This window comes from Micromys minutus, assembly GCF_963924665.1.
Source record: "Micromys minutus genome assembly, chromosome: 21".
Taxonomy (NCBI): domain Eukaryota; kingdom Metazoa; phylum Chordata; class Mammalia; order Rodentia; family Muridae; genus Micromys; species Micromys minutus.
The window spans coordinates 1,416,304-1,429,533 of NC_137956.1; the positions used below are offsets into that span (position 1 = coordinate 1,416,304).

Below are 13,230 nucleotides of genomic sequence, written 5' to 3' on the forward strand. Positions count from 1 at the left end.
AAGACTCTCCAACACTGACCCTGCCTCTGCACTGCCTCCTAGTAGAGGGAGACAAGACAGAGCAGCTATGCTTGCAGAAGAATGCAGATTTCCTTGTTAAATGACCAATTAAACTTTTAATTTAATCCTTATGAGCAATATATAAAAGCCTACTTAGACAATTAGTGAACAAACCACCCGGCGGCACTGGCATTGTCTGACCGGGGGTCAGAGATGGGAGAGGTCTGCTCAGCAAAGCTAGAGGAGGCAGGCAAAACAGGTCTGAAGGGCCTTCTGAGTAACAGCAGCATTCCAGCCAGGTCTTGGCTGCCACAATGCTAATATTTTCAGAGGATTTCCCATGGGTCTGCTTACTTAACATGCTCAGTAATTATGGTGCCTGGCTTGTTCTGACTCCCACCCTCCCCTCACCTAACAAACTCTGACCTTACTCTAACCACTTGGATTCAGCATTTTTTCTAGGCCCGATGGAGACCTTAACCTTGCCTGCTACTTCTTGCTCACATGCATAGCCCCACCTCTAACTTCCCTCTGGTACTCATACGTGTTAAATTTACGTTGCTAGCCCTGGCAACACAGAAAAGGAGCCTCGGAGCGCTGACCCCACTGTCCTGTTAACATCACAGTCTCCTCCTCGAGGTTGGAGCTACCAGGCAAGTCTCAGAGCAAGCTGGGGACACCAGTGGGAGGTATGGTGGGTGTCACCTGACAGGTGACTGATGCAGATGGTCTCAGCACGAGAAAATGAGTAAAGCAGGGGCTGGCCACAGTGAAGTGTGCAGGTGGCTGGCCACAGTGAAGTGTGCAGGTGGCTGGCCACAGTGAAGTGTGCAGGTGGCTGGCCACAGTGAAGTGTGCAGGTGGCTGGCCACAGTGAAGTGTGCAGGTGGCTGGCCACAGTGAAGTGTGCAGGTGGCTGGCCACAGTGAAGTGTGCAGGTGGCTGGCCACAGTGAAGTGTGCAGGGGCTGGCCACAGTGAAGTGTGCAGGGGCTGGCCACAGTGAACTGTGGAGTCTGAGGAGCTGGGCCCAGCTCTACAGTCACATTGTCTGATGCTATAATGACATGGCTTCCTTCCTTCCTCTCATCCTTCCAAACTCAGGCCCGCTCCTTTCCTACCTCTTCTCTCTGCCAGGATGAAAAACATCTGTCTAGGTCACCAGTCTTCATTTGAACTTACACAAACTGGAAAGATGGCTCCCATGTCCCTGACATAAATCTCAAGGCTCAGGACATGGACCAGCTCCTTTTACTCAGCACAGACCCTAAAAAGCACATCTTATAGCGGCCATTGCTATTCCTAGGAGGGACAACAAAAACCTTTATTTCCCACTGCTTTGGCTTTCAGAGGGGAGAGGCTATTTCCTCAGAAGGATGCGCTTGGCATCGGAAAGGATGGTCTATAAGACTATCTTCACTTCCCAAGTTTGCCTTCACCGGATAGGACTGAGGCAACCCAAGTAAAATGGACACTCAAGTCAGCCCCACAGTGAAATGCTGAGTAGCTGCAAAAGCTTCCTCATGCCTGTCTCATCCCAGAATGTCCCTTTAGCCACTGAAGGGTTAAATTTACTCGGTTGCACATTCAAACCCACAGGGACAAGAGCATTTCAGACCTACCCTAATACTCCTGTGTCTTCAGTCTAATCTCACAGGTACGTGGGGAAAACATCCATGGATTTAAGGAGTTAAAGATCACTAAATATCTGCTTTGCTTTCCCAATAAAACCAGCACCTGGAAAAACTGGCACAATTTACTCAGGTCACCCTGCTACCTGCTGTCATGTCAAACCATCAGCTGAGACTCCAGCTCTTCTTTCTTGCAAATCCTAGATGCCATCAAAGGCAGCAAGGCCTAAGATGTCCCAGAATGTTCCCCAGCCCAGTCTGAAGAACTCTACTTTAGCAGTCCAAACATAAGGATGACCAAGAAAACATACTTACGGCCAAGTCAAATTCAATCAGGGGGAGCTGGATCGGGTGTCTGCGGCACTCACTGGAAGTGCCTAATTGCAAAAATCTGAGCGCTCGCTCTGCGGTGAATGACAAGGCCAAACTTCAACTTCTCAGCAAAACAAAAGCTGGGGTTGCATAATGTCCACTTGGCACTCAAACCTGAGTGGCTGCACATTTAAAATAACATTCCATTCCACACATCTGATTCAAGGCTCGGTAATGAGCAGAATGGGGAGAGAGAACAGGCAAGAGGGCGTTGTGTGGACCCTGGGAAGAGATTCAGCCAGTGTCCTTGTCACTCATCCAGCACCGAGAGCCTCCCTGGTAGGAGAGTCTTAAATGCATACTTGCTGGGCTATGCTGGGGAGCTTACAGAATGCCATCAGGACTAGAAGGGTGTGACAGCTGGGCTGATGTTTGGGCACAGCCTAATGGTGAAAAGCAAACACACTAAGGAGCAAGGATGGCAACGGATGCAGCTGTGGTACTGAACTATTCAGGAAACCAAGGACCCACTTGGTTTTCTGATATACAAGATACCTATCCATCCCTGCAGCGGGAGAACCATCCAGTACAGAGCAGGGGCACCAAGGATGCACCTTTGCCATTTTCTCATTAGCAGCACTCGAGGACTGACCGTCAAACCCTGCCACACACTGCAGACTGAAAACTCTGGGCACCTTTTGACAAGCTGCAGCAATAGGATCATTTCTGTTCCCCTCATATTGAAGCTGGTTTGCAGAGATGCTCATGGGAGACAGGCTTTATGTGCTCCATATTACAATCCCCCGGCTTTCCTCGGATGCTTTCACAGGCCTATCTTTTGGACCATCACATGAGCTCATTTGCTGCAGGGATTTGCAGAGGGATTGACACTGTGAGGAGAATGTGAAAGAAGATTGATCTTAAGATCTTATCAGACAGATCAGAATTTAAAAGCAAAGAGGCAGCAGGACAGAGAATCCAAAGGACCAGAAGAGAGAGGCTGCAGGAGGGAGGGAGAGAGGCTGCAGGAGGGAGAGAGGCTACAGGAGGGAGGGAGAGAGGCTACAGGAAGGAGAGAGGCTACAGGAGGGAGGGAGAGAGGCTGAAGGAAGGAGGCTACAGGAGGGAGGGGGCAGGCTGCAGGAGAGAGAGAGAGAGAGAGAGAGAGAGAGAGAGAGAGAGAGAGAGAGAGAGAGAGAGAGAGAGAAAGACTGCAGGAGAGAGAGGCTGCAGGAGAGAGAGAGAGACACTGCAGGGGAGGGAGGGAGGGAGGGAGAGAGAGAGACAGATAGAGACAGAGAGACAGAGAGAAAGAGGCTGAAGGAAGGAGAGAGGCTGCAGGAGGGAGGGAGAGAGGCTGAAGGAGGGAGGGGGCAGGCTGCAGGAGAGGCAACAAGAGAGAAAGAGAGAGAGAGAGAGAGAGGGAGGGAGGGAGAGAGGCTGAAGGAAGGAGGGGGCAGGCTGCAGGAGAGAGAGGCAACAAGAGAGAAAGAGAGAGAGAGAGAGAGGGAGGGAGGGAGGGAGGGAGGGAGAGAGAGAGAGAGAGAGAGAGAGAGAGAGAGAGAGAGAGAGGCTGCAGGAGACAGAAGCTTCAGGAGTTTCTAAGGTCTTCCCTCCCCTGCCTCCTCCGCATTGCTCTATAATGATCAGAAAGTGACTGACTTTTAACTAAGAAAAGTTAATTATGCATCAAGCAACAATGACATCACAGGTTTTAGCTACATTGTCCTCTTCACCCCTCAACCCCAAGACTACACTGATGCTCTGTAAACACAGCCAGGGCTTTTTCCCTGCAGGAGGGATGAGCTCACCCCCTCTGTTCCAAGGAGCCCAACAGCAACCTGAGAACAGGGGCTCTGGGACTCTGGCTTAGGTTCTCATCTATTGTTTATTGGCTGGTTTACCGAGGCGGTTACTTAACCTTTGTGTCTCAGTTTCCCATCAGCAAAATGGGCACAATAAGTACAGCATAGCTGTGTGCATGAAACCAAGTAACACACACAAAGCATAAGATATGCACTTAAAAACATCAACTTGTTATTTGCTAATGTCATATACACTTTGATGGTGAGGGAGGTGAACTGCCACTAGGACACTGGAGCACCAGCATACCGGATTTATTTTGTTTATTCATTTTCCATCTAGTTTCTTGTATCCTTCAAGCACAGAGGCCCTTTGTTTGTTTTTAAAATGACTCTCTGTTGGAATAGCTAAGGAGCTGCTGACTAAGGAACTGCTGACTGGGCTAACCGGCCTGGCTTCCACCAGTCAGCTTCCAGCTGCTGCAGGAGGAATGGATGCTCTTTCCTTTGGCCTCTGCAAGGCTCATTCTAACTTCTGCATGGGGGCTGGACAGATGTTTTCAGAAAAAGAAAAAAGCCAAGTTGCAGTAAGGTTGGCATCCCTTTTATTGAAGTCAGGCTGGGGGAGCTGTTCAGTGGCAAAGCAAGTACCTAGTGTCAGGTCCCAAAGAAACCTGGGACAAATGACTAACTGTGGTGCTCAGTAGCATACCAAGGCACATACAGGCCTCTTGATTCCTCTGGCTCTTCTCACCACACCCCCTCCCTCTCTGGCCTCAGGGGCTGGCTTCCCTTTCTCCAAGCCTTTTTCTTCCATACACCCAGCCAATTCAGCCACACTTTCTCTTGGTTCTCTTGGTTCTCTTGGTCCCCCCTCTCTTGGTCAGCTTGCCCTCTCTCCTCTTCTGCCTTGATTCAGCCTGGACTCTTCCAGTCACCGCTGGATATATCACTCCTCACATCTACAATAAAACCCTTTCCTCAGCCACACCTGGGAGTGGTCATGTCTTCACCATTTACTTCAGCACGCACAAAGCCACTTCTGATTCCCTACGCCATACAAAATCATAAACAAACAGTCCCTTTCCTCTCAGCACCAAAAGGTTTACAGAGAACTGGTATCTTGCCTCCCAAAACAATGCTCCTTTGAAGGCTGGGGGTGGGGGCCATGATGACACTGGGGTGTGTGCCTGTGGTCTGCTGCCCAGGTTTTGGTTGTTTTCCCACCAGACTGGCTGAATGATCTATGCACAGCCCTGGCTTAGAGCATCCAGCTACCACGACCGCTATCTGATGAACTCAGTTTCCTTAATACAAGGGAACCTATTTCCCCAAGACACCCCATGGACTTTAACACAATGGTGATTTTATTTTGTTTTATTTTATTTTATTTTATTTTTAGGAAGACTGCTCTATCTTAAAAAAAAGTTGATGCTCCAAGAAAAAAAAAAGTTAAACATTCATAAACAAAACAAGATGAGTATCATAGGGGAGATTTATGTGATTATGTATGTGTATGCACATTAGTTGTGGCAGTGTGGGTATGAATTATACCACAGTGCACACGTGGAGGTGAAGGAATAATCCTAGATGTGAGTCCTCCCCTTTTAAGTTGTTTCTTCAGACAGAATCTCTTTTGTTGTTTTGCCAGAAAATACACTAACCAGACTAGCTGGCCCGGGGGCTTCTAAGGAAATCTTCCTCTCCTTCCCTCTGTAGGAGCACTGGGAACAAGGATATCACTAATGTGACAGGCTTGTACATGGGTTGTAGAGATTCGAACTCAGGTCTTGCATTTGCATGGCAAACACTTTACACTGGGTCATCTCTCCAGCTCCAAAGTGACTTTTAAAAATGCAGTTGTTTTGAAATTTTCCTGTTTCCTTTCTCCTCTATATTCTCTTTTGGTCATGTCTCCAGCAACAGTTGCACAAGCGCCCACCAGACCTCTCAAAGCCAAACCAAGTTCACAAAGGCTATGCCCACACATAGTAGTAAGAAAGGACACTAACCTTCCCCTCTAGCCCAATTTCAGGTCCTGAACTTCTAGCTGAAGTGAACTGGAGTGGCTCCCTACTTACCACCATGGAGGCTAGTGGAGGTGCGGTTGGTTGGGCTTTCCTGGTGAACATTTACTGATGAGGAAGCAGAAGCAACCTCTCTTAAGGGAGCTAGCTATATCTTACCACTTATACATCTCAGGAGATAGAGCTTTAGCCACATTCCTCTCTCCTCTGTGCAGGGACCAACGAGACCTACAATACGGTGACCTACCTTGATGGTCTTGACCAGGTTGGCAGTGCTGTTGGCAACCTCCTTGGCTGACTGGACAAAGTGCCTCTTGGCCACAGGGTTGGCTGTCTTGGATGAGGCAATGCGGCAGGCATTGCATAAGGCCGAGGTGTGTTTGGCAACAATGGTGGCAGCCGACAGAACCTACAAAGCATGGAGCTAGGTTAGGGGTGGGGGCCACACACGTGAGTGCAAAGAAGCCTGCTTTTCTCTGTACCCACATATCCAGAATCTGGGCAGTCTTTGTTTGTCTGCTGTGTCTAAAGTCACCCCACGGAAGGAAAGGACAAGAAACATGAAGCAAGAGAGAATGAAAATAGAAAGGGGAAGGAGGTACTGGGCCCCACTGTCGAAGGGTCAGCTAGTTCTTGGAGCCCCCAGAGTCCAAGGCCCAGGCCCCAGGCCAAGGCCTAAGATACCTGATTTAAAGTTTTCCAGGAGGCACATTAAAATGAGTAGTGAAACAAAATAAATTAACTTAAGTAATATAGTTTATTTAGCTCAGTATATCCAAAATAGTTCATCACAGTCATTTACAAATAGCAATATGATACTGTAATTTTAGGTTCATGCCAAGTCTTTGAAATCCAGCATACATAAGACACTCATAGACCATTGCTATCTGGACTAGCTATTTTACTAGTGATTAATAGCTATAATCTGCTAGTGGCCAACTCTGTGGAACAGGTCTGGATGGGTACAATAAGTGGCCAGATGCAGCACTACCTCCTCCCCCTAGGGGGAGCTGTAGGTGGTGACCTGCAGTCTGTGGACCATCTACCATTCCCAACTCAAGTTACTTTCTTGAAGCTATAGACTTCCCCACGACACCAGAAGTACCAAGGTATGTGACACACACCAACTGTTCTTCAAATGTCTCTCGGGCTCCTTTCTGTGTTGATAATTCTGAACTCAACTCTGAGGCCTGACTCAGTGCCATTATCTCTGAAGTGACCTGAGAAAACTTGTCACACTTCTCCTAATCTATCCCTGTCCTAACTAGTTTTTATTATTAACTTGACACAATCTGAGGTCACCTGGGAAAGGGGATCTCACTGAAGAACTTCCTCAACCAGACTGGCCTGGGGCCAAGTCTTTGAGAGATTGTTTTGATCGTGTGTGAGGGCCCAGCAATGCGGCAGGCATTGCATAAGGCCGAGGTGTGTTTGGCAACAATGGTGGCGGCACATCCTTAAGCAGGTGGGCCTGGGCTTCACGAGAAAGCAATTGAGCATAAGACCACGAGCGAGCCAGAAAGCTGTATTTCTCCATGGTGTCTACTCTAGTTCCTGCCCTGACATCCCTGTATGGCACTATAACTGGGAAATGGAAGCTTAAATAAACCCTTTCTTCTCCCAAGTCAGTTTTGTTTAGAGAGTCTTGTCATAGCAACAGCAATGAGAACAATACTCTATCTTATCAACACACCCCAATCAAACAGTAAGAACCAAAGGGGTGAAAGGTCAGGTCTCATGCATGCTCACTTAGTGCTGGGCACAGAGCGAGCTGTCAATAAACAGCGAGTCTCCTCGTGAGTTCTGCTGCGTGGTTTCACTCGGCAGCTTCTCAGAGCCTATATGTAAGTATGTTCCTGTCTTTACCACATCTGTGATACTTCCCTGGTCATTGTGATGGCTACTTCCTTTGTCAGCCTGACATAGCCTAGAACTGTCTGGGGAAGGGAAGTCTCAGCAAGCATGTCAGTGGGGACTGTCTTGATGACCTTCATTGATGCCTGTAAGTAGGAGGTACCAGTTCCTATGTGCTGAGCTGGGTAGGGACAGAGAAAGCAAGCTGACCAGAGGCATACATGTTCTCTCTTTGCTCGAGTGTGGGCATGGTGCAACTAGCTGCTCGAGGTTCTTGCTCGACAATGGGCAAAAAGCTGGAATTATAAGACAAATAACCCATTGTCCCCCAGGCTGCTTTGGTCAGGGCATTTCATGAAAGGGGGACAATCATCTGCACAGCTGCGGTCATCTGGGTCTGCAAGCCCTGAAATCATAGGATTCTCTGCTCATTTTCCCATCTCCCATCGCTCAGCAGGAGAAGCCTAAGAGACCACAGGCCCCACGCCCTCCCTGGTTACCTGTGACGGGCTGCTGCCAGGGTCCACCAAGTTCTGGCATGCCATCTGGATCGCCTGGTTAGCCCTGGCAAACTGGATGGGGTCCACCAGGCCTTGGTGGCCTGCCTGGCTGTTCGGATCAGAGATGCCAACCAGGTATGCAGCCTAGAAAAGGAAGGGCAAAATCACACTTCAGGTTTCATGAGCCACGGGAGACAATCGTCTGCAGTGGACTGGCCGCTGGCAAGCTCAGGTGCTCCTTAGAGCGAGCTACTCAGAGTAAGCTTATCCATCTGGCCAGTGAGGACATGGTGACTCATCCATCTTGCCAGTGAGGACATGGTGACAGACAGGCCTACGCCAGCTTGACACACCATCAGCAGTTTGCTGAAGGCTTTAGGAAACAAAGCCTCCTTGTTCTTAAGAGAAAGCCTTTGAGATACTCTTCTGTGGGCTGTGGACACGTACAGGAACAACTTGCACAGCTGCTGGTAGCCATAATGTGACCACGAGGACGCCTGCCTTTATTGTGAAGCTGGCTGTGGCTTCAGGGTAGAAGAGGCAGAAGAAAGCCAGTGCAAACTGACATAGGGAGCTTCAGAGTCAGTCCATCCTGGGGCGTTTGCTGCCCAAAGGTCTCCTAACCCAGAAGGTCCTTGTCTAGGTCACTATTTCCAGTAGTAGTTAGAATCTTGGCTTAGGAAATCATGTAAGAAGAATGGGAGACTCGGAAAATGGGGAAAAAAGAAATGAAGAAAGGAAGGAAAGAAGGAAGGAAGGAGGGAGGGATGAAGAAAGTAAGAATGAAGGGAGGAAGGGATGAAGGGAGGAAAAAAGGAAGGAGGGAGGGAGGAAAGAAAAGAGAGCATTTGTTCCCCAACAGGACTGTTGCAGAAAAGGTTGTTTCTTGGGTTCCTTTTGGATGAACTAGGAAATAATTAACGGGATGAGCTCATGTGGTTTGAGCAGCAGGCTCAAAGTTAGGAATCTTCTCTTGTCTGTGAGCAAGTTAAATCTCCCAAGTTCAAGCTTAACCATCAATGATAAGCCCTTCGAGCTAAATGCTGCCATCTTTGAAGCTTTTGTTATAGGGTCCCAATCATGACTGGAAAGGGACACAGCCAGCCAAAGGAAATGGTAAATATCATGTCACAAAGCTCTGCATGATGGGGCTTCTTTTTTCTCTTTATCTAAAGAATGTGGCTAATGTGCAATTCTAAAGACTGAGGGCCTTTTAATTACTCAATACTTATTCTTCTCTGCAGAACAATGTATCTAGGACACTGGCTTTACAAAGCTGCTTCTGACCTCTGGATGCCAGGTCTGCAGTATCCATGCCGTGCCACTGTCCTTCCCGAATGTGCCCAGAAGCACTGGCTGGTGGCATTCTGCCTACACATTCCTCCCACCCAGAAGCCATCAGCTTCCCCAGGGCTCCCTCAGGGGTATGTGCTATGTCCTAGGGCACAGACTGGAAAGAATGTATGGGGCTCTCACCTGGGCAGCTGCCTCTGTCAGCCCACAGAGAGCCTTGGATGCAATACCCACACATTCTCCGAAGGCAGGGAGGTCTCCAGTCTTAGCATTCTGTGAAATCCCTGCCATTGACTCGCCCAGAACCTGCAAAACAGCAACCAGTCATTGAGGTTTCGTTCCAACCTTGCTGCTTTAATACTTAAAGTGCCTTAATTTAAAACATTTGTCATTTTTGCCTTTACTGTACCCAAGAGAGATTCGAGAGAATTATACATACGTCTATGATGAAGACAAATGCATAAGAGGAGTACAAACCTCGCACCCAAAGGTTATCAGAATCTCCTGGGGGTTCAGTTAACACACAGAGATCATCTACACAAAGCCTCTCATGGGCACATGGCCCAATCTGAGACCTATTTATTTCTAAGAGCATAAACTCACATTCAGTGAGCTGGACTTGGAATTCTAACCAGAAAGTAGGATGCACACTATTCCTTGCATGATTAACTTACCAAGTTTTGGGAAGTACTGGTACATTCCTTTCTGGCCTCCAAATAAGGCATAATAAGGACTGTCACAGCCAGTGTGTAACCTAGAGAACTCAAATGTCCTTTAAAGATCATAAAGAAGGTCACATGGGCAGATCAGGACACCTACACCAAATCTAGTGGCCCAAATCTGGGCTTTGGCCTGTGTGGCTAGGAGAGTTTGTGCTTCTCAGGGCCATAGATTATAGAGTAGAAAATGTTCATTCACTCTTGAGCGAGAGATGACATTGTCAAGTTTTTGTGATATAGAGTTCTTCCTGAGACAATAAGCCAATTTGAAGAGGAAACAAAATAAAATGCTATAATTTTTATATATAAAACAATCGAGTTTACATAAAGATGTGCAGAGCAAAGTAGCTAGGAAGTGTTCATAAGCAGAGTTTTACCCTCATCCCTAACTCCTTCAAGAAGAGACCCTTCCTAGGCTGGAGCTGGAGCTCAGCTGGAGAATGCTAGTCTAGCATGTATGAAGTCTTGGGCTCAATGGTCCAGCTGTGGTGGTGCACACCTGCAGTTCCAGCATTTTAGGTGGTGAGAGTAGGGAGTCAGAGTAATACTTGACTATATAGCATGTTCAGGGCTAGCCTGAGCTACATAAGGCCCTGCCTCAAAAAATTTTTTTAAAAAAGGAAATTTCTGAATTTAAGTATTTAAGTCATATGCACCCTCCATTTAGACAACCCTTTATTCCATGAAAACTGTGGAACAGAGGAAATTCTTGTCTTAGCCTAACACAAGCTGAGCCCTCCTGACATCATCAGTATAGACGGTTCGCCAACTTGAAATGATGGAAACCAGCATGCATGGGTGGCAAGAGCTGAGCTGCCAGGTCCCCCTCTGGTGTTCCACTGGCACTTTCCGATTCTCCCTCATTACTGTTCCCTAACACTGATCTTACTACTGCTTTTTTCTTTCTTTCTTGGATATTCTCTGCATTTGCATTTCAGATGTTATCCCCTTTCCCCAATACCATCCCCCCCCCCCCCCCCGCCTCCCATTGTCTCCACGAAGATGCTCCCTCTCCCAACCACCCTCTCCAACCTCAGCACATTGGCGTTCCCCTATACTAGGAAAACGAGCCTTCGCTGGACCAAAGGCCTCTCCTCCCATTGGGGCCAGAGAATGCTATCTTTTTTTCTTAATTACCATCTTCACCCAATTAAACAGCAAGGAATCAGATCTTACTGAGGAAGGCCTTGAAGCCTTTTTAAAATACTTCTCTTCCTGACCACCCAAAACTCCTAATATTTCCTCCCCTCCAAAAATGTATGCTATGACTAGATAGCACATAACACAGACCAGTGTCTTTTAGCCTCCAGTACAGAAAACACAGGATGGATTCACAGAGAGACCCATCTTTGAAGATATAAGCAGTGGTTCTCAGAAAAAGAGTTCTTAGACTACAGAGGCAGGACTGGGAACCCCTCAGAAACACACAGACTTAAAACCTTGGGAGTGGGGTCTGGCATCTGGTATTTACACAACTTTCCACTTGGTTCTGCAAGACTCCAAATGTGGAGGAACAGTTGAACATGCCACATGACAAGGTTTCACCATATCAGGGTACCCAGGGATGAGGCAGATGCACTTTCTCATTAGTTTCTCCCCACCAAGGAGCATGTTTTGGCACAGACAGTTGACAATTAATATTGATTATCAACTTGACAGGATCTATACTCATAGAGAAAATAAGGCTCTGGGCATATCTGTGAGGGGGTCTCCAGTCTGGGTTCCTTAAGGAGGGACAACCCAATGCAGATGGCACTATCTACAAGGCTGGGGCTCTAAACTTTGTAAAAGGTGAGATTGAGCTGAGCACCTGCATTCATCTATCTCTGCTTCCTGATTGTAGAAGCAGTGTGATTAGACTGTGTAATGGTTTGTATATGCTTGCCCCAGGGTGTGGCACAGTTGAGAGGTGTGGACTTGTTGGAGTAGGTGTGGCCCTGTGGGTGTGGGCCTTAATACTCTTGACCTAGCTGCCTGGGAGCCAGTCTTCCACTAGCAGTCTTCAGATAAAGATGTAGAACTTTTAGCTCTGACTGTACCATGCCGGCCTGGATGCTGCCTTGTCTGTGCCTTGATAGTAGACTGAACCTCTGAACCTGTAAGCAGCCCCAATTAAATGTTGTCCTTATATATGAGTTGTCTTGGTCATGGTGTCTGTTCATAGCAGTAACACCCTAATAAGACAGACTGTCTCATAATCCTGCCATCAAGCTGAACCAGCAAATTTAAGCCAAAAGGAAGCTTTCCTTCTTTAAGCTCCTTTGTTAGGTATGTTATTTCAGCAGAGAGGAGAGTGTCTGAAACAGACTGGCTTACCTTGGAGTTCTCCATCACACTCTCAATGCAGTCAAAGTAAGAGAGGTCACTCACAGGCTCATTAGGGTTTTCCAACATCCCCTTGACAGTCTACAAAGGAGGACACAGTTTAGCAAGTGAGCCAGAGGCACAGAAGAAAGCCCTCTGCCACGTACAACCATTGCTACCTATTGCTGGACTAGGACTAGGGCCATAATTGACCAATCATTTAGAGTCATAGGAGGAACTCAGACCAGGGAAGTGTATTAAGACTTCAGACTCCCTGCCAGCAAAACAGTGACAACGGTGGGGGGCCCTGGGTTACTGTTGCCAGGGCTGGGGGGGGGGTATCAGTTTTGTTTGGTAGGAATCTGGTATCTGTAGAAGGGCTTTAAAAAATATTTTTATTTTTCATGTTTTCAAGACACCGAGTTTCTCTGTATAAAAAAGCCATGGTTGTCCAGGAACTCACTTTGTAGACCAAGCTGGCCTGGTTTCTGCCTCCTGAATGCTAGGATCAAAGGCGTGTGCTACCACACCAGACTACAGGAGGACTTCTAGAAAAGGTTTGAAGTGAATGCAAAGTAATACACATTCATTGTTGGCTTACACAATTCAGGTAATCCTGAAGAGCTTACATTCCAAAATGCATATTCGTTCTGGTTAAGAAAGACTCTCAATATTTCAATTCTGGGGCCTTCTAATGGAAGTACATGGAAGAAGGTTATCCCTAAAGGTGGTCTGCTGTGATGGTTCATTTGTTACTGATTTGAGAAGTATAGAAAATGTCTATTCTTG

General features: G+C 47.4%; 1 protein-coding gene across 5 annotated transcripts in view; it reads right to left on the reverse strand.

Moving 5' to 3' along the window:
* TLN2 (talin 2) overlaps positions 1-13,230 on the reverse strand; it is a 402,865-nt gene that overhangs the window by 71,355 nt on the left and 318,280 nt on the right. For all 5 annotated transcript variants that reach the window (XM_080934594.1, XM_080934590.1, XM_080934592.1 and 2 more), the window contains 4 exons: positions 12,454-12,543; positions 9,602-9,724; positions 8,126-8,269; positions 6,019-6,180 (listed from right to left, as the gene is read on the reverse strand). In XM_080934594.1, coding sequence (XP_080790720.1) covers positions 6,019-6,180; positions 8,126-8,269; positions 9,602-9,724; positions 12,454-12,543 — 519 coding nt within the window. The remainder of the gene's footprint in view (positions 1-6,018; positions 6,181-8,125; positions 8,270-9,601; positions 9,725-12,453; positions 12,544-13,230) is intronic.